General features: G+C 39.2%; 3 protein-coding genes across 3 annotated transcripts; 2 read left to right on the forward strand and 1 right to left on the reverse strand.

The window, feature by feature from the left end:
- Positions 1–1,512: 1,512 nt before the first annotated feature.
- Positions 1,513–3,841, forward strand: LOC136177119 (uncharacterized). Its single transcript, XM_065948295.1, has 6 exons — positions 1,513–1,704; positions 1,990–2,135; positions 2,504–2,568; positions 3,289–3,450; positions 3,534–3,638; positions 3,734–3,841. Exons 1-6 carry the CDS (start codon positions 1,591–1,593, stop codon positions 3,760–3,762), a joined length of 621 nt encoding a protein of 206 aa, XP_065804367.1. The 5' UTR covers positions 1,513–1,590; the 3' UTR covers positions 3,763–3,841.
- A 2,484-nt stretch (positions 3,842–6,325) lies between these two features.
- LOC136177118 (uncharacterized) lies at positions 6,326–8,584 on the reverse strand. Its single transcript, XM_065948294.1, has 6 exons — positions 8,305–8,584; positions 8,033–8,178; positions 7,600–7,664; positions 6,718–6,879; positions 6,530–6,634; positions 6,326–6,434 (listed from the first exon to the last, which is right to left on the reverse strand). Exons 1-6 carry the CDS (start codon positions 8,416–8,418, stop codon positions 6,406–6,408), a joined length of 621 nt encoding a protein of 206 aa, XP_065804366.1. The 5' UTR covers positions 8,419–8,584; the 3' UTR covers positions 6,326–6,405.
- A 14,103-nt stretch (positions 8,585–22,687) lies between these two features.
- On the forward strand, positions 22,688–24,833 carry LOC136177134 (uncharacterized). Its single transcript, XM_065948383.1, has 6 exons — positions 22,688–22,881; positions 23,008–23,153; positions 23,498–23,562; positions 24,283–24,444; positions 24,528–24,632; positions 24,726–24,833. The coding sequence occupies exons 1-6, from the start codon at positions 22,768–22,770 to the stop codon at positions 24,752–24,754; spliced, it is 621 nt and encodes a 206-aa protein (XP_065804455.1). The 5' UTR covers positions 22,688–22,767; the 3' UTR covers positions 24,755–24,833.
- The last annotated feature ends 194 nt before the right edge of the window (positions 24,834–25,027 follow it).

Genomic DNA, 25,027 nt, shown 5'->3' on the forward strand with positions numbered 1-25,027 from the left:
GAGTTGGTCAGACAATATTTGACTTTAACCTTGTCTCCCTACAGTTAAAGAGGAGGTTCTAGGGTGTCCTGTGTTTGTAGGGTTCCTAAGGACACTTCAGTTTGCACATCAAACATCACAGATGTGTTGACTTTTCTTGAGCTGCCCCTAAACACAAATACAAAGAGAACATGTAGTTTAGATAGAAGATTTTTATCATCCTTCAAACAAAAACATACGTATGTAGAAAATGTGTGAGACCTCCAACATGTAGAAATATAATGATGAAACTATTTTGTTCCTTTAGTTTGTGGATAGCAATGTCAAGTTATAAACAGTACATCACACACTAACAGATTATAATAATGGTCAACCAGAGCCCAGAAAAATTAGCAACAACAGCTAAGTGTGATAAGAGCCAGATTAGTCTAATATTAACTTCAGCAACTGTAATGATGATGAAACGGGAGGACTGATTGTGTTAATTATACAGTAGATGTTAAAGGAGATGTTAGGCTGATATTAATAGTTGTAGCAGTTAGAGTCGCAGGGGCGCATGTCAGCATGCCGTCCACACCAATGATCCAGAGGAACCAACGACACAAGGGAGCTCTGGATTCCAAAGGAGAGGGGCCTGATAACTGAAGGCTCTACTTCCCATAGTAGAGACTGTAGGTACCATGAGCAGGCCTGATAACTGAAGGCTCTACCTCCCATAGTACAGACTGTAGGTACCATGAGCAGGCCTGATAACTGAAGGCTCTACTTCCCATAGTAGAGACTGTAGGTACCATGAGCAGGCCTGATAACTGAAGGCTCTGCCTCCCATAGTACATTTAGAGACTGTAGGTAAAAGTAGTCCAAAAACAATAAACAACCATTCTTACCAATTTAGTTTGCTAAAGTGGAATTAGACCATGCATAAAATGTGTAGAGACATTTTGCGAGATTCCCAACTTTCATATTTGGACTCTGGTTGGCCATGAATATAATCTGTTAGTTTGTGGTGTGCAGTTCTGGTCATATCACTGCTCTACACACACATTATAGGTACAAAACTGTTTAATCTATCATTATTTATGTAAATGTTTTCGGTATCCCACATTTTCTACATTATGTTTTTGTTTGAAGGATGTTAAAAACGTTTTAGTGTGAACCAGGCTTCAGTCAGCTAACTAGTTGCTAATGAGAGGCTTGTTGGAGCTTACTTGGAGAAGTTTTATTTAATTTTAACGATACATATTCTGTGTGTATTTGTGTTTAGGGGCAGCTAAGGACAAGTCAACACATATTTAATGTTTGATGTGCAAACTGAAGTGTCCTTAGGAACCCTACAAACACAGGACACCCTAGAACCTCCACTGTAACTGTAGGAAGACAAGGTTGAAGTCAAATATTGTCTGACCAACTCCAAGGAACAACGATAATAATTATTTATTTTAAATTCCTATAATATAACGAGTCAAAAAGGCAGGACACTTGGAACTCTGCCATAAGCAACTTCTATAAAGGCTGAGTGGCTCTGTGAGGATCAGTCATTCAGCTTTGTCAGAGCTTCCTGCTTGTTGTTTTTCTTCAAGTTGTAAACTGAAGCTAACCATTTGTAGCATCATGAATCTGTTGTTCAGCAGTCTTTTCCTGGTGGCTGGGTTGTTCCTGAGCAGCTCGGCTCAAACAGTTGAGGAATGCAGACCTCTGATCACACCTCTTCCAACTTTTGAACCGGTAAGCTGCTTCTACTTCCCTCCTGGGTCTTTAGGTTAGCATTAGCATGAATAATTTTTCGCAGGTTTTTAGGTACCTTTTTCAGTTTTGCATAATGCTGATGTATAAGATTGAATACCCTGGGCTCAGATACTTTCCCCTAAGATTGACATTTTTGACATTTGATAGTCAGTGATACCCCTGATTAAGGTTTGAGCAAATTGCAAATTAAGTTCACCATTCAGCTATGTTGAAATTAATTACTGATATTTTTGTGTACCTCATTGACTTTTTGTTTTTCTGCAGAGTTACGGAAGGTGGATCTTCATCATGGGCTGGATTACTAGTGATCCACATAGAGAGTTGTTCAAGACAACCAAGAGCCAGTGGATTGACTTCATTCAGACATCACCAGACCACAAGCAATTTGTTCAGGATATTGGGATCAGGCAGTGAGTATCAGCAGTACAATATCAGCTGTACAATTATGTTACATATCTTTTTAAATATGCAAGCATTGGAGGAGAGAATTTGCCTTGAACACATTAGATGTTCTAGATATCAAACATATCTTAACACAAGGAGCCTATAACGACCATCTGCAGTTATTTCTTTATGTTGATTTGATGTTGGCTAAAAACAGCCTAATGTCGTCCCACATTCTTCTTCTTACAAGGTTGAGGTCTAAGCTTATAGGTCACAGGTTCTGCATCACTATGATAAGAGGAATGTAAACATATAGAAATCATTTTTCTAACAAAATATTTGAATTTGAATGACATGTCTGAACTGATCTTTTATCCGTTCTTTTTTATTTTAGTCCTACACATTGCAAGTACGGATCACACCCTGTAACTATCCATTCCAACTCTGCACTAACCGACAGTAAGTCTGCTGATCTGCTATCATACTGGTGCTTATGTTAGTCCTGTTAGTCAGTGTATGAGTTTGTCCAATCAAAAATGTCAAACACATCTTCCAACTGTTTGTCTCCTAAAAAGGTTTAGGTTTGAGGACTTGTTGCTGCTAGTTGTAGGGGTGCTAATTTAGAAAACTCTGCCTTTGGCTGTATGAGAGTTTAGGAACAAAAATGAATGGAGACGTTAAAGTCAGAGGACATGTTGCAAAGTCCACCAGGACAGACCCTGTTTCAGATTCATCTCACCTTGTTTATATTGTCCTATTGCCTTGATATACCTGAAGGGTTTATGTGATGTCAGATATGATGCAGTATGAAACAGCAGTGGCTGATTTTCAGTGGCCCAAGAATGGGCATCACAAACATTTTAATAAACATAATAATAACAATAAAACAAATACACGAGAAAAAGTACAAAACAAACTCAAAATTTAACATATGATGATACAGGATGCTACTTTTTTACAATAAAACATTGTTAGACAGGGAGCATGTAACCGTACTGATTGTAGCATGTAGCTCATTACTCTCAGACCAACAGAGCTGCTAGCATGACTGTTGACTCTGAAACTATCGTAAACATTACTGTTCTGCAGTTCCGGTAAATGTATCTGCCTTCAATCCAGTCTAGGAGCAAGCCAAACAATGTCTGCTTGGGATTTAATGGTTTTGTTTTTTCCTGTTAGAGTCCAACTTCACCTGCACGTACCATTCCCTGCCAACCTGTGAGGGATGTCTGCTCTACACGGTCGACAGCAGAACCAACAATAATTTAATCCACATTATGAACATTGATGAGCCAAAAACCATTGCAGAGGTCGAAAGCTATCGGGCATTTTACCTCATGGGTAAGAAGAACAGAAAAGAAAATAACTCCTTTAATATTTGAAACATTTCTTCATTTTAATCTATTTTACATTTCTGTTTCCAGCTAAAGAAAACGATATCAAGCACCACGAACTGGCACATGCCATGAAGCAGGCGAGGTGTCTTGGTTTCACAGGAGAACCAGACTTCATCTATGACCCCAAAGACAGTGAGTAACCTTCAAACAGGTCTGATTAAATAATGAAATGGAGATTTGTGATTTCAAACAGAACTTAATCAATTCATTTGTCTCTCTCTTTACAGCGTTGTGTGAAAAAGGAAAAGAAAAATGAAGACAAATTATGTCCAATCTTTAATTGAACCAACTGAAATTGTTATAATAAAGAAATAAAAAGATTCTTAAAATATTAATGTTGTGTATTCTGATCAAAACATTGAGAGTGGAGATGGGGGGGTTAAGGGAAAAGGGGCTAGTGCATTGCAGTGGAAACGGCAACAGGATGTTTGTTATTGAGCAACGTTGACACACACAGCTAAAAAAGCTGATTTAGATTTTGAAAATCAATCAATCTATCATTATTTGTATAGCGCCAATTCATAACAAATGTTATCTCGAGATGCTTAATCAGTTATGTTACAAAACACAAATGGGATATGGGGAGATTGGATAAGATGCAGGAAGTATTTCTCCTTTGCATCCCTCATGTTCCTTTTGCCCACACTTCCATGCAACTGAGGTGGGTCAGAGCAGGATGACGGTGTAAACATTTATTCCAAATAGATAGTGAAGTGATGAGTAAATAAATGCACATAAATGTTTAAAATGATTATGAACGGATATATTGTAAGAGTGACATGAGAGGCTATACGCTAAGGGACGTAAGACTTCTGTCTAACTTGTAAAAATGGAATTTGGATCTACTTTGAATTTAGGAGCTATAATCAACCCTTAATCACAGCCACAGTAGGTGTTGTCTTAATATTCATAGGTGCAGATAGGCACTCTACCTATTTTGTGAAGGCGGAAATAACTAAGAAAATATTGGTTCTACTTGTATAGCTTGGTAAAACATACTGTTGAACTTGTCAAATTGTCACAAATTCAGTTTTATAGTTGATTTCTATTTTAGATGTTCATTTGATATAGCTATACAATTTCATGATAAAGTTAATTTGAGAAAAGCAGAGCCCTGATGGCCTTTAGGAGCTAGGACTAGAGTCTTAGGTGTCAACTGATCACAGCATGGCTTCAAAGAGAGAGTGGATTTGTTTCTTAGAAAGATACCAACAATAAAACCCAATGACTACAGGCCAACAAACATAAAACCCATCAGAGTTTGAGGACTTTCTTTGTAAAATCTGCCGTCAGGGTAACTCAATAAGATTTACCGGAGTTAATGTTAGGTTCCTGTGAGATAGATCTCATAGGGAAAGGGTGGAGGCGGCTTTGATAGGTGTCTGAGCAGGGCAGTCTGTGAGTTAAGATCAGAGTTCTCTTCCCTGGCTGATTTGCAGGAAAGAGGGGGTCAGACCAATGTCTGAGCATCAGTCAAGGTGAAGAATATGGGCTTCTTAACGAAGATCTTATATGGGGCGGCCAGGGAGACTTTCACGACATATTCCAGACTATGGCATGTCGTTCAAAGTGTGTAGATCTTGCCTGATAAGACTTGATGTCACTCCTTTATTATCCAAATCAAAATAAGTATCTCCAGTGGCGCCAGACAGAATGGGGACATGCGTTCCTAATCTAATTGCAAAAGGTAGTCTAGACTATTGAGTTGTTTCAATAAGATAGCTCTAAAGTGGCAGGGCTAAGGTTGGATCCTGATCTTTCTGTACCAACTAAAAGGGATAAGACAGAAATGAATTTTAACTATGGTTAGGCTATCCATTGAGAAAGTTATTTATTGTACATGTCAGATATGAGGATGCTCACAAGTTTTGTGGGACCATAATCAAACTGAATCGCCGAGATGATTGAATATGTAGCTAGAAGAGTTTTGTTAAGAGCCTCATTTTTGGTTTTAATAATTAACAGTGCCTTTCTGCTATCTGTTAAAAAGTCACAAGTATCAAGCTGAGAGTAGCCAAGAAAGGTGGACAAACAAAGGAAACCAACACGCATGATTTGATGTTTAATCTGCCAAGGTTTCGGATTTATAGTTTTACTAGTGGTTTGGATGGCTATTAATAACTATCCTCCCGTTGTTGACAGATTAAATGTCACATCTAGCAGACAAGAATCACAATAGGTGGACAAAGTACTGACTGTCTGTAATTAATTTGGCAGAATTGAGAGGAATAATTTATTCCAACTCGTAAAGTTTATTTATATAGCAACTTGCAAGAGCAGATGTCACAAAGTGCTTCACATTAAAAGACGTGATACCAACTTTGCCCCCCACTTGTAGTACTTATATTCTCTGTTGTGGTTCATGTCGTGCCTGGTGGATGAACGTTGGAGGATGGGGGTTGGCATGAAAGTATTTGCCTTCCCACACTTGCGTACACCAATCCCTTTCCCCCAACCCCTATCCTCACTTTCAATGTATTTATTAGATTGGAAAAAAAAACTTTAATGTTTCAAGTCACATGTTTGTCTTTACTTTCTTAAGGAAGTCCATTACTTAAGCTGCAGATTCATTTCATTCATCTTAGTTCTAATTTTTGGTTTTGTCACAGAGAGCTGAATGAAGACAATGAGATATAAAATATGACTCAAGTATATTTTCAAAATCTAAATCAGCTCTTTTAGCTGTATGTGTCAACGCTGCTCAACAATAAACACCCTGTTGCTGTTTCCACTACTCTGTGCTAGCCCCTTTTCCCTCGACCCCCCATTCCCACTCTGTATTTATTTTTTTAAATTGGAAAAAAACAAAGGCCACACACTTATTTTTTTTTATATAATTTTTTTTTTTTATTTCAACAATGTTAGTTTGGTTCAGTTTAAGATACGACTTCATTTGTCTTCATTTTTCTTTTCCTTTTTCACACAACGCTGTAAAGAGAGAGACAAATGAATTGATTAAGTTCTGTTTGAAATCACAAATCTCCATTTCATTATTTAATCGGACCTGTTTGAAGGTTACTCACTGTCTTTGGGGTCATAGATGAAGTCTGGTTCTCCTGTGAAACCAAGACACCTCGCCTGCTTCATGGCATGTGCCAGTTCGTGGTGCTTGATATCGTTTTCTTTAGCTGGAAACAGAAATGTAAAATAGATTAAAATGAAGAAATGTTTCAAATATTAAAGGAGTTATTTTCTTTTCTGTTCTTCTTACCCATGAGGTAAAATGCCCGATAGCTTTCGACCTCTTCAATGGTTTTTGGCTCATCAATGTTCATAATGTGGATTAAATTATTGTTGGTTCTGCTGTCGACCATGTAGAGCAGACATCCCTCACAGGTTGGCAGGGAATGGTACGTGCAGGTGAAGTTGGACTCTAACAGGAAAAAACAAAACCATTAAATCCCAAGCAGACATTGTTTGGCTTGCTCCTAGACTGACTTGAAGGCAGATACATTTACCGGAACTGCAGAACAGTAATGTTTACGATAGTTTCAGAGTCAACAGTCATGCTAGCAGCTCTGTTGGTCTGAGAGTAATGAGCTACATGCTACAATCAGTACGGTTACATGCTCCCTGTCTAACAATGTTTTATTGTAAAAAAGTAGCATCCTGTATCATCATATGTTAAATTTTGAGTTTGTTTTGTACTTTTTCTTGTGTATTTGTTTTATTGTTATTATTATGTTTATTAAAATGTTTGTGAGGCCCATTCTTGGGCCACTGAAAATCAGCCACTGCTGTTTCATACTGCATCATATCTGACATCACATAAACCCTTCAGGTATATCAAGGCAATAGGACAATATAAACAAGGTGAGATGAATCTGAAACAGGGTCTGTCCTGGTGGACTTTGCAACATGTCCTCTGACTTTAACGTCTCCATTCATCTTTGTTCCTAAACTCTCATACAGCCAAAGGCAGAGTTTTCTAAATTAGCACCCCTACAACTAGCAGCAACAAGTCCTCAAACCTAAACCTTTTTAGGAGACAAACAGTTGGAAGATGTGTTTGACATTTTTGATTGGACAAACTCATACACTGACTAACAGGACTAACATAAGCACCAGTATGATAGCAGATCAGCAGACTTACTGTCGGTTAGTGCAGAGTTGGAATGGATAGTTACAGGGTGTGATCCGTACTTGCAATGTGTAGGACTAAAATAAAAAAGAACGGATAAAAGATCAGTTCAGACATGTCATTCAAATTCAAATATTTTGTTAGAAAAATGATTTCTATATGTTTACATTCCTCTTATCATAGTGATGCAGAACCTGTGACCTATAAGCTTAGACCTCAACCTTGTAAGAAGAAGAATGTGGGACGACATTAGGCTGTTTTTAGCCAACATCAAATCAACATAAAGAAATAACTGCAGATGGTTGTTATAGGCTCCTTGTGTTAAGATATGTTTGATATCTAGAACATCTAATGTGTTCAAGGCAAATTCTCTCCTCCAATGCTTGCATATTTAAAAAGATATGTAACGTAATTGTACAGCTGATATTGTACTGCTGATACTCACTGCCTGATCCCAATATCCTGAACAAATTGCTTGTGGTCTGGTGATGTCTGAATGAAGTCAATCCACTGGCTCTTGGTTGTCTTGAACAACTCTCTATGTGGATCACTAGTAATCCAGCCCATGATGAAGATCCACCTTCCGTAACTCTGCAGAAAAACAAAAAGTCAATGAGGTACACAAAAATATCAGTAATTAATTTCAACATAACTGAATGCTAAACGTAATTTGCATTTGGCTCAAACCTTAATCAGAGAGAATCAGAAGAGGCTTACCGGTTCAAAAGTTGGAAGAGGTGTGATCAGAGGTCTGCATTCCTCAACGGTCTGAGCCGAGCTGCTCAGGAACAACCCAGCCACCAGGAAAAGACTGCTGAACAACAGATTCATGATGCTACAAATGGTTAGCTTCAGTTTACAACTTGAAGAAAAACAACAAGCAGGAAGCTCTGACAAAGCTGAATGACTGATCCTCACAGAGCCACTCAGCCTTTATAGAAGTTGCTTATGGCAGAGTTCCAAGTGTCCTGCCTTTTTGAATCTTAATATTATCAGAATTTTAAATAAATAATTATTATCGTTGTTCCTTGGAGTTGGTCAGACAATATTTGACTTCAACCTTGTCTCCCTACAGTTAAAGAAGAGGTTCTAGGGTGTCCTGTGTTTGTAGGGTTCCTAAGGACACTTCAGTTTGCACATCAAACATCACAGATGTGTTGACTTTTCCTGAGGTGCCCCTAAACACAAATACAAAGAGAACATGTAGTTTAGATAGAAGATTTTTATCATCCTTCAAACAAAAACATACGTATGTAGAAAATGTGTGAGACCTCCAACATGTAGAAATATAATGATGAAACTATTTTGTTCCTTTAGTTTGTGGATAGCAATGTCAAGTTATAAACAGTACATCACACACTAACAGATTATATTAATGGTCAACCAGAGTCCAGAAAAATTAGCAACAACAGCTAAGTGTGATAAGAGCCAGATTAGTCTAATATTAACTTTAGCAACTGTAATGATGATGAAACGGGAGGACTGATTGTGTTAATTATACAGTAGATGTTAAAGGAGATGTTAGGCTGATATTAATAGTTGTAGCAGTTAGAGTCGCAGGGGTGCATGTCAGCATGCCGTCCACACCAATGATCCAGAGGAACCAACGAGACAAGGGAGCTCTGGATTCCAAATGAGAGGGGCCTGATAACTGAAGTCTCTACCTCCCATAGTAGAGACTGTAGGTACCATGAGCAGGCCTGATAACTGAAGGCTCTGCCTCCCATAGTACAGACTGTAGGTACCATGAGCAGGCCTGATAACTGAAGGCTCTGCCTCCCATAGTACAGACTGTAGGTACCATGAGCAGGCCTGATAACTGAAGGCTCTGCCTCCCATAGTAGAGACTGGAGGTACCATGAGCAGGCCTGATAACTGAAGGCCCTGCCTCCCATAGTAGAGACTGTAGGTACCATGAACAGGCCTGATAACTGAAGTCTCTGCCTCCCATAATAGAGACTGTAGGTACCATGAGCAGGCCTGATAACTGAAGTCTCTGCCTCCCATAATAGAGACTGTAGGTACCATGAGCAGGCCTGATAACTGAAGGCCCTGCCTCCCATAGTACAGACTGTAGGTACCATGAGCAGGCCTGATAACTGAAGGCGCTGCCTCCCATAGTACAGACTGTAGGTACCATGAGCAGGCCTGATAACTGAAGGCGCTGCCTCCCATAGTAGAGACTGTAGGTACCACGAGCAGGCCTGATAACTGAAGGCTCTGCCTCCTATAGTAGAGACTGTAGGTACCACGAGCAGGCCTGATAACTGAAGGCGCTGCCTCCCATAGTAGAGACTGTAGGTACCACGAGCAGGCCTGATAACTGAAGGCTCTACCTCCCATAGTAGAGTTCCAGTTAAACAGGAGGTTCTAGGGTGTCCTGTGTTTGTAGGGTTCCTAAGGACACTTCAGTTTGCACATCAAACATCACGGATGGGTTGACTTGTCCTTAGCTGCCCCTAAACACAAATACATGGAGAATATGAACCGTTAAAATAAAATAAAGTGGAAGAAAAAAATAAATAATAAAACTGAAGAATGGGGCCTGAAGTTTTGGTCGCTCACTCTGCTCTGTGATATTGCAATTTAATCAACTCTAAAGAGATCGTATTTTATTTAAAACCGAAGTATCGGTCACTCCATGGCTCCAACTGGTACGCAGGGTGAAAAAAAGGCAACTAAATCTTCAAATACAAGCAAAGCTTGCTTTGATGCTAACGTGGAGAGGCTAACTCCTGAACGAACAAGCCCGGAAATTAGTGGCACTGATAGCATGGCTGCGGACATTGCAAAGATCTACAACTTGTTACAGAGGATGTCGGACGAGCATGATACTGGACGAAATAAGAGCAACAATGGCTTCCACCGAGGGAAAAATTTGCGAACTAGCTGAACGTCTGACCAGTGTTGAGAGCCAGCTGGATTTCTTAGAGGACACAGATAAAGAGTGGAAAGCCAACCCACCCGCGGCTCGTGGTGAAGTTGAAGCTCTACGGCAAAAGGTTGATGATTGAGAGAACCGCGGTAGGAGAAACAACCTCCGTATTGTCGGCTTTCCTGAGGCATGTGAGGGTCGCGACGCAGCTGGGTTTCTAGCAACAGTGCTCCCTGAAATTTTGGAAATGGAGTTTAGTGGTAGCATTGAGATAGAACAGTCACACAGATCGGCTGCACAACCGCATCCCGATGGAAGACCCCCACGTCATTTTATTGTGTGCTTCTTGAGACACACAGATAAAGAGAGGATCAGGAATACGGCGCGGGACAAAGGAAGAGTTACATGGAAAGGTCATCATATTATGTTCTTCCCAGATTACTCTAACGCGGTGGAGGACAAACGTAGATGTTTCAACCAGTGCAAAAAAATGCTGCACGAGCAAAGAATCAAGTTTTCCCTGACTTTTCCTGCTAAGCTTGATTTCTACACGAAGAATGGAGGACGTGTTCGATTTGACAACCATGCTAAAGCAATGGCTTATATTAAAAACCTGTAAGCGGATTTCATGGAGCGGTCACAGCAGAGTTTTGGATTTATGAGGATGGATATATGGTGCCCTGGGTTGGTACCTTACTAGTTGTTCGATATGTGTGTTTTTTCTCTTTGTTTTTTGTTTTAGATTTGAATTACACTGCAGCTTTACAGGTTGTATCATGGCTAGTTGTCTACCTCATTTTGCATGAAACAGTTTTTATGCCTCAGACAATATTTGACTTCATCCTTGTCTTTCTACAGTTACAGTGGAGGTTCTAGGGTCTTCTGTGTTTGTAGGATTCCTAAGGACACTTCAGTTTGCACATCAAACATTACATATGTGTTGACTTTTCCTGAAATGCCCCAAAACACAAATACACACAGAATATGTATCGTTAAAATTAAATAAAACTTCTCCAAGTAAGCTCCAACAAGCCTCTCATTAGCAGCTAGTTAGCTGACTGAAGCCTGGTTCACACTAAAACGTTTTTAACATCCTTCAAACAAAAACATAATGTAGAAAATGTGGGAGACCAAAAACATTTACATAAATAATGATAGATTAAACAGTTTTGTACCTATAATGTGTGTGTAGAGCAGTGATATGACCAGAACTGCACACCACAAACTAACAGATTATATTCATGGCCAACCAAAGTCCAAATATGAAAGTTGGGAATCTCGCAAAATGTCTCTACACATTTTCTGCACGATGTAATTCCACTTTAGCAAACTAAATTGGTAAGAATGGTTGTTTATTGTTTTTGGACTACTTTTACCTACAGTCTCTAAATGTACTGAAGTGTCTGATGTAACTAGGACAGAGATAATATAAGTTTACAACGGGTGCGTCTTGTGATAGTATCTGAAGGAGATTTAGGAGTCCCCTCAGGTGGAATGTTTAAATTGAGGTATTGTATAGGAGTAGTGCCACATGTGGTTGTGTAACGTGATGTTTTATGACCCATGACGAAAAGCGGATGTTTGGATGCATATAAGCAATTGTCTCTGTGTGTTCGAGAGAGATCATTATTGGCTTCTTGATCCTCCTGGTCAGACGTGACCAGTGATTCTGTTTCTTGCTTAAATAAAATTATACTCTTTGAAAGCAAGTCAGTCTCAACGGCGAATTTCTTCATCATCAAACATATCAACAACAAGGAAATCCACATCAATTTTGGCGTCACGGAACAGGATCGGTTGGGGCCTTCTGCAGGGGACCACAGCTTGTTTATTATTTCCATCACTTCGTAAGTGTTTCTTTCTTTTTTTTCTGCACATATTGCGGAGCTGTTTCTGTCGTCTATCGGCAATTTTGGCCGCACTGTCAAAGAACTGAAGTGCAATGATGTGTTGATGTTGGAGTAATTCTCCGTCTAAATTGGGGTTTATTGAGTTAAAAAGTATATAGATAAAGGGGAATAAAATAAAGAAGAGATAAATAAGAGAAGAAGAGATAAAAAGTTGAAAGGTAATGATAGCATAAGCGCAACTAGTAACGAGACCAGTTAGCTAAAAAACTATGCAAGTTTAACAAGGACAGGGCCCGTATCCTCTTAACAGTAAGTCATGTGTAAATTAGACACTGAAGTGAAAGTTGGCTTTAAGAAGTAGTCAAATTTGAGTAAAAATAAAACAAAGGGGATCCCTGGCCAGGGTATTTGAATAGATGATAAACGTATAATGTAGGAAAATAAAAGAGAAGAAATAAAGATGAGAAGTGTAAAGATGAGAAGTAAAAAGATGAAAAGTGAAGATAAGGAATAAAGATAAGAGTTTTGAGAAAAGTGGGAAAAAAGCGCTGAGTAAAGGAAAAAGTGTGCATTGAAGCATGCAGTGTGAAGTAATTTGTTAAAAGACAATTTGTTAAAAGTTTGACAGAAGTAAAATATTTGATAGAGGAAAATTATAAATGAGTCGACTTCAAAATCTGAACTGAAGTGTGTGTGGCTGTTGAAGGGCTCTGTCTCTGTCTGTGTCTTGTCTCTTGTGTTGTGATTTGGATGGTTTTGAGAGGTCTGTGTGGTGTGAAGATGTGTATTTGATCCGGAAATGTTCTTGTATATGTGTGATTGATAAATAGAATAGATGTATTATTAAATAGGCATATATAGCAGGTGATTGGTTAAAAGGCGATTTAGTAACTTATAAGAGGGGACATTTTTGCTTCATCAGTGATAAAAAACATGAGCCTTTGTTTCAGAGGACTTTTACTTATCTGATCTTCATCAGTGTTAAAAACCTATGAGCCCTTTGTTTCAGGGGACTTTATATATTAAATTTGATAAAAATCTATGAGCCCCTCAGAGGATGTTTGTTTAATCTGATAAATACACATGAGCCTAATAAAGGACGTTTATACATAGCATAAGTGTATATAGTATCTGTTTTTAAGAAGTGGAGAGACCAGCGAGGATAGTCTGTACCCATTCAGGTAGCAAGATTAGAGAAAAGAACAGAAAAATTCCTGATAAAGTTTAGAACTGCCGGCTGATTGGAGTGTGAACTTCTCTTTCTGTCTGTTTGTGCGTATGTGTGTGATCACATTAAAATAGGTGGAGAGAATATATTTTCTAATTGGCTGTTGATTGGGAGGATATTGTGCTGATTTCTGTGTGTGCATAGACTCTGTGCACAGGGGTGGAGCAGTGATCTTAAAAGTGTGTGTGTTCTGTGCTAGTATATTACCACCCTCTAGGAAGTCAACACATTCTGTTTCATTTAATGTCCAATAACTAAGTTTAGCTGAAACATCATATAACAAGACAAAGTTACAAAAGATAATTAGACACTAACTTTATGAACATCCATTGTGAGTAACCCAGTCAGCTCTAGAAACCAGATTCAAAACGGTTCTTTGTGATGCCATTATTTTGCTTTTCTTATTGCCTTACGCCTTAGTCTCTTTATTTCCGGTCTTCACATAAAATGTGCTTTTATTTAGAAAAACTGCAAAGGGGACTTCTGCTACATCGTAAAGTTATGGGAGTAAATACATACAGCTAAAATAACAACCAAGAGGAGAAAATGTTACACTTACGCTGTTTTGTGAGGTGGATTTATCTTAAAAACCTCGGTTTGGGTGACTTACTCTCTTTCAGAAGGATGCTACATGCAGCATGTTTCCATGTGTGAGCTCTGAGCTCTGACTCAGTGATGAGTGACAGGAGGATTAAATGCAAATGTAACCTTACTGTGCTTCAACTGTAATCAAATAGATATGATTGGCTTAGTTGTCACTTAATAAATCTTACTTGACCGATAAGTTTTCTTTTAATGACTCCACTAGTAAAAAGTGTACATTTTAGTGAAAGTAGGGGTGTCACAGCACCCACAACACCCACGGGTGAGATGCGCTTGTCTGTGCATTAAATGCACTAGGTTTGGACCATAGGGTTTGGAGACGATGTTAACCCTTTGACAGCCAGGTTAGACTGGAAGCCCTTGCTAAAATTAGGAGGCGGGTCCAAGAGGCGTTGCCTCACATAGAAAGCCAATTAGATTACTCCTTTTGAAGAGGAGTGGAGAGAGAGCCCTTCCTCCTCTCTCTTCTCTCTGTGGGACACAGAGGGAAGGAAAACACACCCCCAGTAGGGAGACAGCCTTTGCAATAGATAAAAAAAAAAATAGATAAAGATTACAGATAATGTGTGCATATTTTACTGAATTGTTATTGCATTGTCTATATGGATTCAGAGTGATTAAACTTTTGTTTTGTTTTCTTTCTGTTTTCTCTGTTTCTCTCTACTATGCTGTGTGAGAGCTAAAGGGAAGACAGACAGATGGATTGTGTCTGAACTGGATCAGTACAAAAGGCAGATGAGAGGATACCTGGGGGTACTTCACAAACACTGGAAGCTTGCGGATGACAGCATGTAGGGATCCTGAATCCAGCTTGATCAAGGCCAGTGCGGTTTTATCCACAAACTCTTTCAACAAACACCTGAACTTTTCTATCTGTGTATACACATTTTTTATAGTCAACATCTTTGATACATGCTTAGTCTGTTTTCGCATAGAGGCTTACATTGTTTCTTCTATGTATCACATTACAATTATATAGGAGGAAGTCTTGGCAACAGACTGACTAATTGAAGCATTTGGTCAATAATGGAGTATTTTTGATTTGATTGATCATTTATGGAAAAGTTGATTTGATTCAAATGCAGTTGAGTGCTGTGAATGCTGGTTTCATTGTCTGAGTATGGTCTAGCTTGACCTGGGCTATTTTGAGATGGAACATTGACATTATTTCCATAATTTTAAAGATAAATAAGTGTGATTAGATGCACTAGGTGATAAACAAGTGCTTTTGCTTTTATAGTAAGAAGGCTTTGGTCTCCTTTGGGGTTGGCAAATTCATTCACTTTAAAGTGTGGTAACAGTACTTTCTAAATAGTTTGACTTACAATACGAGGAACTAAGAGGGTCATTGTAATGTCAAAGATGGACACCAAAATTACAAAATCAATCACTCCTGTTGATGTAGTACAGAAGACTAATCCTCTTGTTAAAGATATTCCAAAAATATCAGAAAAATGGAGTAAGCGTTGGCCTGACATTGACCAGCCTTGGCCAGTGGAGGGGACTTTGAACCCGGATGTGATCAAAACAATACAGGTACTTGTGTCTATATACAAGGTAAAGCAGAAGAAGGGGAAAAAAGGAAAAAGGCGTATGGAGAAAAGACAAACTGAGCTTGGAGTTCTGCAGTTGTTTGAAAATGAAGGACAGAAACTGTTAGAAGCTGCAAATGAAAAAAGAGGCCGCGGTATGCAAGAAATACAGAAAAATGATAAGGCAGTGGGTAAGTTAATGGAGAAGGTTAACACACCCTTCTCACATACTGCCTTAGTAAAGAAGCCTTATGAGAAGGAAGTGAAGTTTACTGATGTTTACCCTCAGCTCCCCAGTGATTATACAGAAGGGCAACTATCACATCACAGACGAGGATGAACAAATAATCGAGAAGGGAAAGGCTACAACGACCATAGAAATGTACCCAAGCTCCGACAGCAAACACAAAAAGAGCCGTTTGAGAAGTTGGAGTGGTCAGCAGTTCAGACGACTGGACATAGAGGATGACAGTGAGAGTGATTCGGATGAAGCTGTTGGTGGATATGACCCAGCAGTAAGACGGATGTTGGCTAAAGCGGAGAAAAAAGGAGACAAGCCAATAAGAAGAGTGGATCCAGGAAAGGACGACACAGATGTGAGCAATGATGATGAAGACTCAGAGAGAGAAGGTTCTTCATATCTTTACCCATTAGCAGCCGGTTCAGGAAGTAGAGAGATAAGTGAATGCTCAGTGAAGGAAATTGTCAGACCTGCTGGGTCTGATGATCCAGGAGGCACATGGTTTAGCCCATGTGCAAGGGGGGAGTTAGGAGAAAGATTAAGAAAGAATATGGTTTTTGGGTACTGTATTTGCTTGAACAGATTGATTATGTCATAAGCAGGTGTACTATCTGTCTAAAAAAACAATGTTAGGACGCCAACAGGTCCTATGCGTGAGTTAGTTGTGGATTTTGTTGACATGATAAGACCGGTAGGAGGTAAAAGATACATGTTAGTTGTTGTGGATAGATTTTCAAGGTGGCCTGAGGCCTGTCCAACTAAGGGGAAAGATGCTCAGTCTGTTGCCAAGTTTTTGTGTCGTGAGGTTATAAGCAGGTGGGGACTCCCAGACCGCATATCCTCAGATAATGGGAAAGAGTTCGTGGATAAAACAGTAAGACTAATTCTGCAAAAATTGGGAATTAAACAACGTTTAGGAGCTGTTTATCATCCGCAAAGCCAAGGTGCTTGTGAAAAAATGAATGGTGTTTTAAAAAACCGCATTGTTAAAATCTGCCAACACACAGGTTTGAATTGGGTGGAAGCGCTTCCACTGGCGTTAATGGCGTGTCGTTCAAGTGGGCTCCGTGATTTGCACATGACACCCCATGAGTTGGCAATGGGCAGACGGATGCCGACACCTTGTTTGCGTACAAGTGGCAAAGGTCCAAGTTTAGCCCTTTTAGAAGATGAAATGCGAGTGTATGTTAATTACATGGCTGCTTTACATAAGAGAATATACACATATGTCTCTGACAGGCAAAAACGAGAGGAGGTGCAAGAGAGACTCGATGAGCAAAAGACGAATGCAGTGCAACCTGGAGACAAGGTATTCGTGAAGGTGTTTAGGAGGAAGTGGTTTAATGAACGCCGTGAAGGACCATTTGAAGTAGTCCGCAGTACGGGAACTGCAGTCCAGGTTAAAGGGTCTCCTACCTGGTATCATTTATCACATTGTGTTAAAGCGCCAACAGAAGAGGTTCCACGATCACAGAACCGAGATGTTGAAAGCGCAAGAGAGCCAACAGAAGCTGCAGAAGCAGCAGAGGTTCGTGCAGACCCCCAAGGTCAGGATCCGGAAGAAGGGATTGACCATGTTGGGGCTATGCATGATGATTTTGATTACACTTTTGATGATGTCAGGGATGACTTGTCAGTCCATGAGCAAGAAAGACGATTTGGTGACATTGATTTACAACATGTCCCAGAAACAACAGAGTCTATTTCTCAAGAGCATGAGTCAAAGACTCCAGAGGACTGTGATGCCTCTACAGGAAAATCCACAGACCCAGTTGGGCCAAGGAGTCCAAGGCCAACCCGAAGAAAGGTTAGACCAAAACGTTACGAGGACTAGAGTAGAAGTGACTTTGGGAAAGTCAGTTCAGCTCCCATGTCAGTGTACAAAGGAAAATAATGGGAAAGGGAAATTCCGAGTCCAGTGGGAAGATAGCCATGGTAAGGTTATTGATTTATTGGGGACATCACCACTAGAAAAGTATGTGTTGCTTAATGATCGAAGAAGGTCAAAGATTGAGGGAGACTGTAGTCTTTATTTACGTAGATCTCAGATTGAAGATCAAGGTGACTATAAGTGTACATATTATGACCCAAAATTAGTAAATATGGGAGAGCATAGTGTCCAATCGGGGTTAGGTTACAGAAACAGTATTGTGACTTTAGTGGTACTAAATGAAACTAGAATTGCAAAACCCCCGGTTGTTGAAGTAGGAAAACTATCAACTACTATATCAACTCTTCCGCTGATTGAGAAAATAAAACATCCACCTTTTCAAAACTGAAGGTTACTGACGTCACAGAGATATTGCGTCTAAATACAGCTGAGCCTCAAATGATTTCTACAACTCAAATTCCTGTAAACATTGTGATTAAAGCTACGTTAGGGAATTCAGCACGCCTTCCATGTAAATGTGGAAAATGGAATAATGATGATAATAATCCCCCTAATTGGAAAAATGTTCGTGGTGAAGAAATAGTGCTAACAGGACCTGAAATTAATAGTGTGCCTCATGATCAAAGAAAGTATATTTTGTACAATCACATAAGGTTGTTTAGGGTTGTAGACGACTGTACACTTGTCCTAATCAATGTAACAGGGGAAGATCAGGGAGAATATACATGCACTTATTTGGATCCAGAGTTTAAATTTGTACCATATCACAATTATTGGGTAAAAGGGTATAGAACTCGTAAGATAATGCTTGTGGTAGAAGGCCTAGATCCTATTGAAGTAGTTACGGTGGCTAAAGAGGTTCAAAAGCAACTAGTCACTCCAAGGGTGACTGATGAACAGATGATGTCTACTACTGTAGCTCAGAGAATAACTAGTAGTATTAACGTATCAACTTTGGTTACTACTCTAGCTGCGAGTAATTTTACAAGTGAGGTTGTAAAGATGGGATCTACTATCAACGAAACAATGATGAGTTCTTCGGTGTCTACAGAGTCTGTAGGTATGATGTTGACATCTGTTGCTACATCTACATTAGTTAAGGCAGCTGAAACAATTCAGATGACTATGTCGAATCTGATTGGTGATTTTGTAAATGCTGACGGGACATCAGAAGTCATGACTAAACATCTTCATGCATTAGAGAAGCGTGAAACCCAATGGAAAGCTTATGGGTTTGATTCCTCGGTGTTGCAAATTGCAGACCCGTGGGCAAGTAGAAATATGTGGTACCAACAGTTGACTCACTCTGTTAGATTGGCTAGTAATTTGAGTGGTCCATGTGTCGTGAGAGTTCCAGCACCAGGCACATGGCCTTCAATTCTAGAGACGGTACCAGAACCTTTAACTTCTAAATGTCAAAATTATGCGCTATCGTGGTTGGTATTTAAGCAACAAGCACCAAAGGATTATTGGATGGCCGTGTCGGTGCATCTATTTACACCTCAACGGAATTGTGCTTGGTTGAAGAAGTTATCATATATAAATCTCCTTGATCAGTATGAAGATATTACGACAGCAGTCCCTGATCCTATGGAAGTGACACCTGTGAAGGTTAAATCTTGTTTTTGTTCAAATGGTACTCATGGTGGAGATGGTATGTTTATGGGAATATCAGAATGTGATAACTATATGATGCAATTTGGACGACGTGATCAAAGGGCTATTGATGACATGTATATAGTGACCTTTCATGCACCACATCGCCGACTGAGTAAAACTCTAAGTGTAAAGAATCAAACTTTACCGGGTAATTTTACCATAGGAACATTTAAAGATATCTGGTGGATTTGTGGCGATAAGGCATACTTATTTTTACCTTATGGTTGGATTGGATGTTGTTATATGGCACAGTTGAAACTTCCGTATGATGTTTTTGTTATTCAGAAGGGACAAGGGTCTGATGAGGATAACTCTACGACAATCTCTAGCAGTAGAAAGAAAAGAGATTTGGCACAATTTCACAACTTGGAGTCTTATCATTGGAGGATAAGTTTGGGAGAGAAATGGGGAATAGGATTGTTTCCATGGTATGGTGTTACATACTTAGCTGATCATATTGATAATATTACATATACCCTGCAAGGTTTTGCAAACGAGACCATAAAAGGTTTTGAATATTTGTCAAATACTCAGAGGAGTCATCGATTGACGTTGCTGAAACATGACATGGCTCTTGATTACATTTTGGCCAAACAAGGTGGCCTCTGTGTAGCTTTGAATCTAACTGGAGAAGCCTGTTACACTTTGATTCCTGATGCTACTGACAATATGACTAGTGTCATAGATGCTTTGAAACTAATTAGGGATTCATTTGGTCCATCAGAAAGAGCGGGATGGTCTGCGAATACCTGGTTACAAGACCAATTAGGACCAGTAGGAGCTATAGTGGTTCAGATTCTGGTGGCTACCCTTCTATCACTGTGTGTGATGTTTTGTTTTTGTACGCTGTTGTTGACCTTTGCTAAGGCTATGATATTGAGATGGGTAGGAGTTGTGATGCCAGGAGAAAACATTCAGATGCCGCTACTGAGTGGTAATGACCTAAGTGAAGGTGAGGAGGTCATAGAGATTGGAGAGAAATATCCATTTTGAATATCTGAATTCAACATTGACTCACTATTATTTTGAACTGGAAGTGAATTGATAAAAGGGGGGAATTGAATATTTTAATCATGTATATTAATCATGTATATGTTAATCATGTAGTGGAATAAGGTGAAAGTATGATACAAAAATGAATATCTTTGATGTTTTTGTATGTACAAAGATACTGGCTGTTGATTTTTCTTCCCAGGATGATATTTGGGAGACCAATGTGAGGGTGGCTGATTGTCCAGAGATCCTTCCAGATTAATGGAGTTGAAACAACCAAACTTAAGAAAATGGAGGATGGAAATGGACAACGGAAACCTGAAGGAAGACATCATGATGAGGGGTTTCGATTGAAAAATCATTGAGGGTTTATTACAATGTAACTTGTAATATTGATAAATATTTTTGTATGTTTTACTTTATAGTAGATATTTTTAGCAAGACATATTTTTCTGGAACTGTATAAGATGCATATATTGGGACCTCAGGTGTTTTCTTTCTTTATCGATCCTTAGGGAAAGTGGTGTTAGGTAGGGAGAGGTCCATTGGAAGGTGCGATGGGTCGACCAGCCTGACTTTGGACAATTTTTAGATTTTATTTCTGAGGTTTTAAATGTGTGCATTTATATATCATCCTGAAAAGTTTTCATAACCCTTTTCTTTTTAATTGGTTTGGAGTACCATAGGTGGTTGCCTGGGGCAGAGGAACCGTGAGAGAGTTTTTCCTGTCTAGATTGTTTGATGGATAACAAAGAAAGATAGCTGCCTGATGGGTTTTTCGCTCTCACACTCCACAAATAAAATTTTACTATATTACTAAGGTTAAGCATGGACAGAAGTGATTCGTATGAGGCTAATTAACATCATAATTGTATAATTTATCTCGTTTGCGAGACTATAGTCTCGCTAGGGGGGACTATGAAGTGTCTGATGTAACTAGGACAGAGATAATATAAGTTTACAACGGGTGCGTCTTGTGATAGTATCTGAAGGAGATTTAGGAGTCCCCTCAGGTGGAATGTTTAAATTGAGGTATTGTATAGGAGTAGTGCCACATGTGGTTGTGTAACGTGATGTTTTATGACCCATGACGAAAAGCGGATGTTTGGATGCATATAAGCAATTGTCTCTGTGTGTTCGAGAGAGATCATTATTGGCTTCTTGATCCTCCTGGTCAGACGTGACCAGTGATTCTGTTTCTTGCTTAAATAAAATTATACTCTTTGAAAGCAAGTCAGTCTCAACGGCGAATTTCTTCATCATCAAACATATCAACAACAAGGAAATCCACATCAGTACTATGGGAGGCAGAGCCTTCAGTTATCAGGTCTGCTCATGGTACCTACAGTCTCTACTATGGGAGGCAGAGCCTTCAGTTATCAGGTCTGCTCATGGTACCTACAGTCTCTACTATGGGAGGTAGAGCCTTCAGTTATCAGGCCTGCTCATGGTACCTACAGTCTCTACTATGGGAGGTAGAGACTTCAGTTATCAGGCCCCTCTCATTTGGAATCCAGAGCTCCCTTGTCTCGTTGGTTCCTCTGGATCATTGGTGTGGACGGCATGCTGACATGCGCCCCTGCGACTCTAACTGCTACAACTATTAATATCAGCCTAACATCTCCTTTAACATCTACTGTATAATTAACACAATCAGTCCTCCCGTTTCATCATCATTACAGTTGCTAAAGTTAATATTAGACTAATCTGGCTCTTATCACACTTAGCTGTTGTTGCTAATTTTTCTGGACTCTGGTTGACCATTAATATAATCTGTTAGTGTGTGATGTACTGTTTATAACTTGAAATTGCTATCCACAAACTAAAGGAACAAAATAGTTTCATCATTATATTTCTACATGTTGGAGGTCTCACACAATTTCTACATACCTATGTTTTTGTTTGAAGGATGATAAAAATCTTCTATCTAAACTACATATTCTCCGTGTATTTGTGTTTAGGGGCACCTCAGGAAAAGTCAACACATCTGTGATGTTTGATGTGCAAACTGAAGTGTCCTTAGGAACCCTACAAACACAGGACACCCTAGAACCTCCTCTTTAACTGTAGGGAGACAAGGTTGAAGTCAAATATTGTCTGACCAACTCCAAGGAACAAAGATAATAATTATTTATTTTAAATTCCTATAATATAACGATTCAAAAAGCCAGGACACTTGGAACTCTGCCATAAGCAACTTCTATAAAGGCTGAGTGGCTCTGTGAGGATCAGTCATTCAGCTTTGTCAGAGCTTCCTGCTTGTTGTTTTTCTTCAAGTTGTAAACTGAAGCTAACCATTTGTAGCATCATGAATCTGTTGTTCAGCAGTCTTTTCCTGGTGGCTGGGTTGTTCCTGAGCAGCTCGGCTCAAACAGTTGATGAATGCAGACCTTTGATCACACCTCTTCCAACTTTTGAACCGGTAAGCCTCTTCTGATTCTCTCTGATTAAGGTTTGAGCCAAATGCAAATTAAGTTCACCATTCAGTTATGTTGAAATTAATTACTGATATTTTTGTGTACCTCATTGACTTTTTGTTTTTCTGCAGAGTTACGGAAGGTGGATCTTCATCATGGGCTGGATTACTAGTGATCCACATAGAGAGTTGTTCAAGACAACCAAGAGCCAGTGGATTGACTTCATTCAGACATCACCAGACCACAAGCAATTTGTTCAGGATATTGGGATCAGGCAGTGAGTATCAGCAGTACAATATCAGCTGTACAATTATGTTACATATCTTTTTAAATATGCAAGCATTGGAGGAGAGAATTTGCCTTGAACACATTAGATGTTCTAGATATCAAACATATCTTAACACAAGCAGCCTATAACAACCATCTGCAGTTATTTCTTCATGTTGATTTGATGTTGGCTAAAAACAGCCTAATGTCGTCCCACATTCTTCTTCTTACAAGGTTGAGGTCTAAGCTTATAGGTCACAGGTTCTGCATCACTATGATAAGAGGACATAACAAAATATTTGAATTTGAATGACATGTCTGAACTGATCTTTTATCCGTTCTTTTTTATTTTAGTCCTACACATTGCAAGTACGGATCACACCCTGTAACTATCCATTCCAACTCTGCACTAACCGACAGTAAGTCTGCTGATCTGCTATCATACTGGTGCTTATGTTAGTCCTGTTAGTCAGTGTATGAGTTTGTCCAATCAAAAATGTCAAACACATCTTCCAACTGTTTGTCTCCTAAAAAGGTTTAAGTTTGAGGACTTGTTGCTGCTAGTTGTAGGGGTGCTAATTTAGAAAACTCTGCCTTTGGCTGTATGAGAGTTTAGGAACAAAGATGAATGGAGACGTTAAAGTCAGAGGACATGTTGCAAAGTCCACCAGGACAGACCCTGTTTCAGATTCATCTCACCTTGTTTATATTGTCCTATTGCCTTGATATACCTGAAGGGTTTATGTGATGTCAGATATGATGCAGTATGAAACAGCAGTGGCTGATTTTCAGTGGCCCAAGAATGGGCATCACAAACATTTTAATAAACATAATAATAACAACAAAACAAATACACGAGAAAAAGTACAAAACAAACTCAAAATTTAACATATGATGATACAGGATGCTACTTTTTTACAATAAAACATTGTTAGACAGGGAGCATGTAACCGTACTGATTGTAGCATGTAGCTCATTACTCTCAGACCAACAGAGCTGCTAGCATGACTGTAGACTCTGAAACTATCGTAAACATTACTGTTCTGCAGTTCCGGTAAATGTATCTGCCTTCAAGTCAGTCTAGGAGCAAGCCAAACAATGTCTGCTTGGGATTTAATGGTTTTGTTTTTTCCTGTTAGAGTCCAACTTCACCTGCACGTACCATTCCCTGCCAACCTGTGAGGGATGTCTGCTCTACACGGTCGACAGCAGAACCAACAATAATTTAATCCACATTATGAACATTGATGAGCCAAAAACCATTGCAGAGGTCGAAAGCTATCGGGCATTTTACCTCATGGGTAAGAAGAACAGAAAAGAAAATAAATCCTTTAATATTTGAAACATTTCTTCATTTTAATCTATTTTACATTTCTGTTTCCAGCTAAAGAAAACGATATCAAGCACCACGAACTGGCACATGCCATGAAGCAGGCGAGGTGTCTTGGTTTCACAGGAGAACCAGACTTCATCTATGACCCCAAAGACAGTGAGTAACCTTCAAACAGGTCTGATTAAATAATGAAATGGAGATTTGTGATTTCAGACAAAACTAAATCAATTCATATTTCTCTCTTTACAGCATTGTGTGAAAAAGGAAAAGAAAAATGAAGACAAATGAATTTCGTATCTTAAACTGAACCAAACTAACATTGTTGAAATAAAAAAAATAAAGTATATAAAAAAAAAAGTGTGTGGCCTTTGTTTTTTTCCCATTTAAAAAAAAAAATATATAGAGTGGGAATGGGGGGTTGAGGGAAAAGGGGCTAGCACAGAGTAGTGGAAACAGCAACAGGGTGTTTGTTGTTGATCATCTCAGCTATTCAGGCTGATTATGGTCCCACAAAACTTGTGAGCATCCTCATATCCGACATGTACAATAAA

Source organism: Labrus bergylta, chromosome 19 (assembly GCF_963930695.1).
Source record: "Labrus bergylta chromosome 19, fLabBer1.1, whole genome shotgun sequence".
NCBI lineage: Eukaryota > Metazoa > Chordata > Actinopteri > Labriformes > Labridae > Labrus > Labrus bergylta.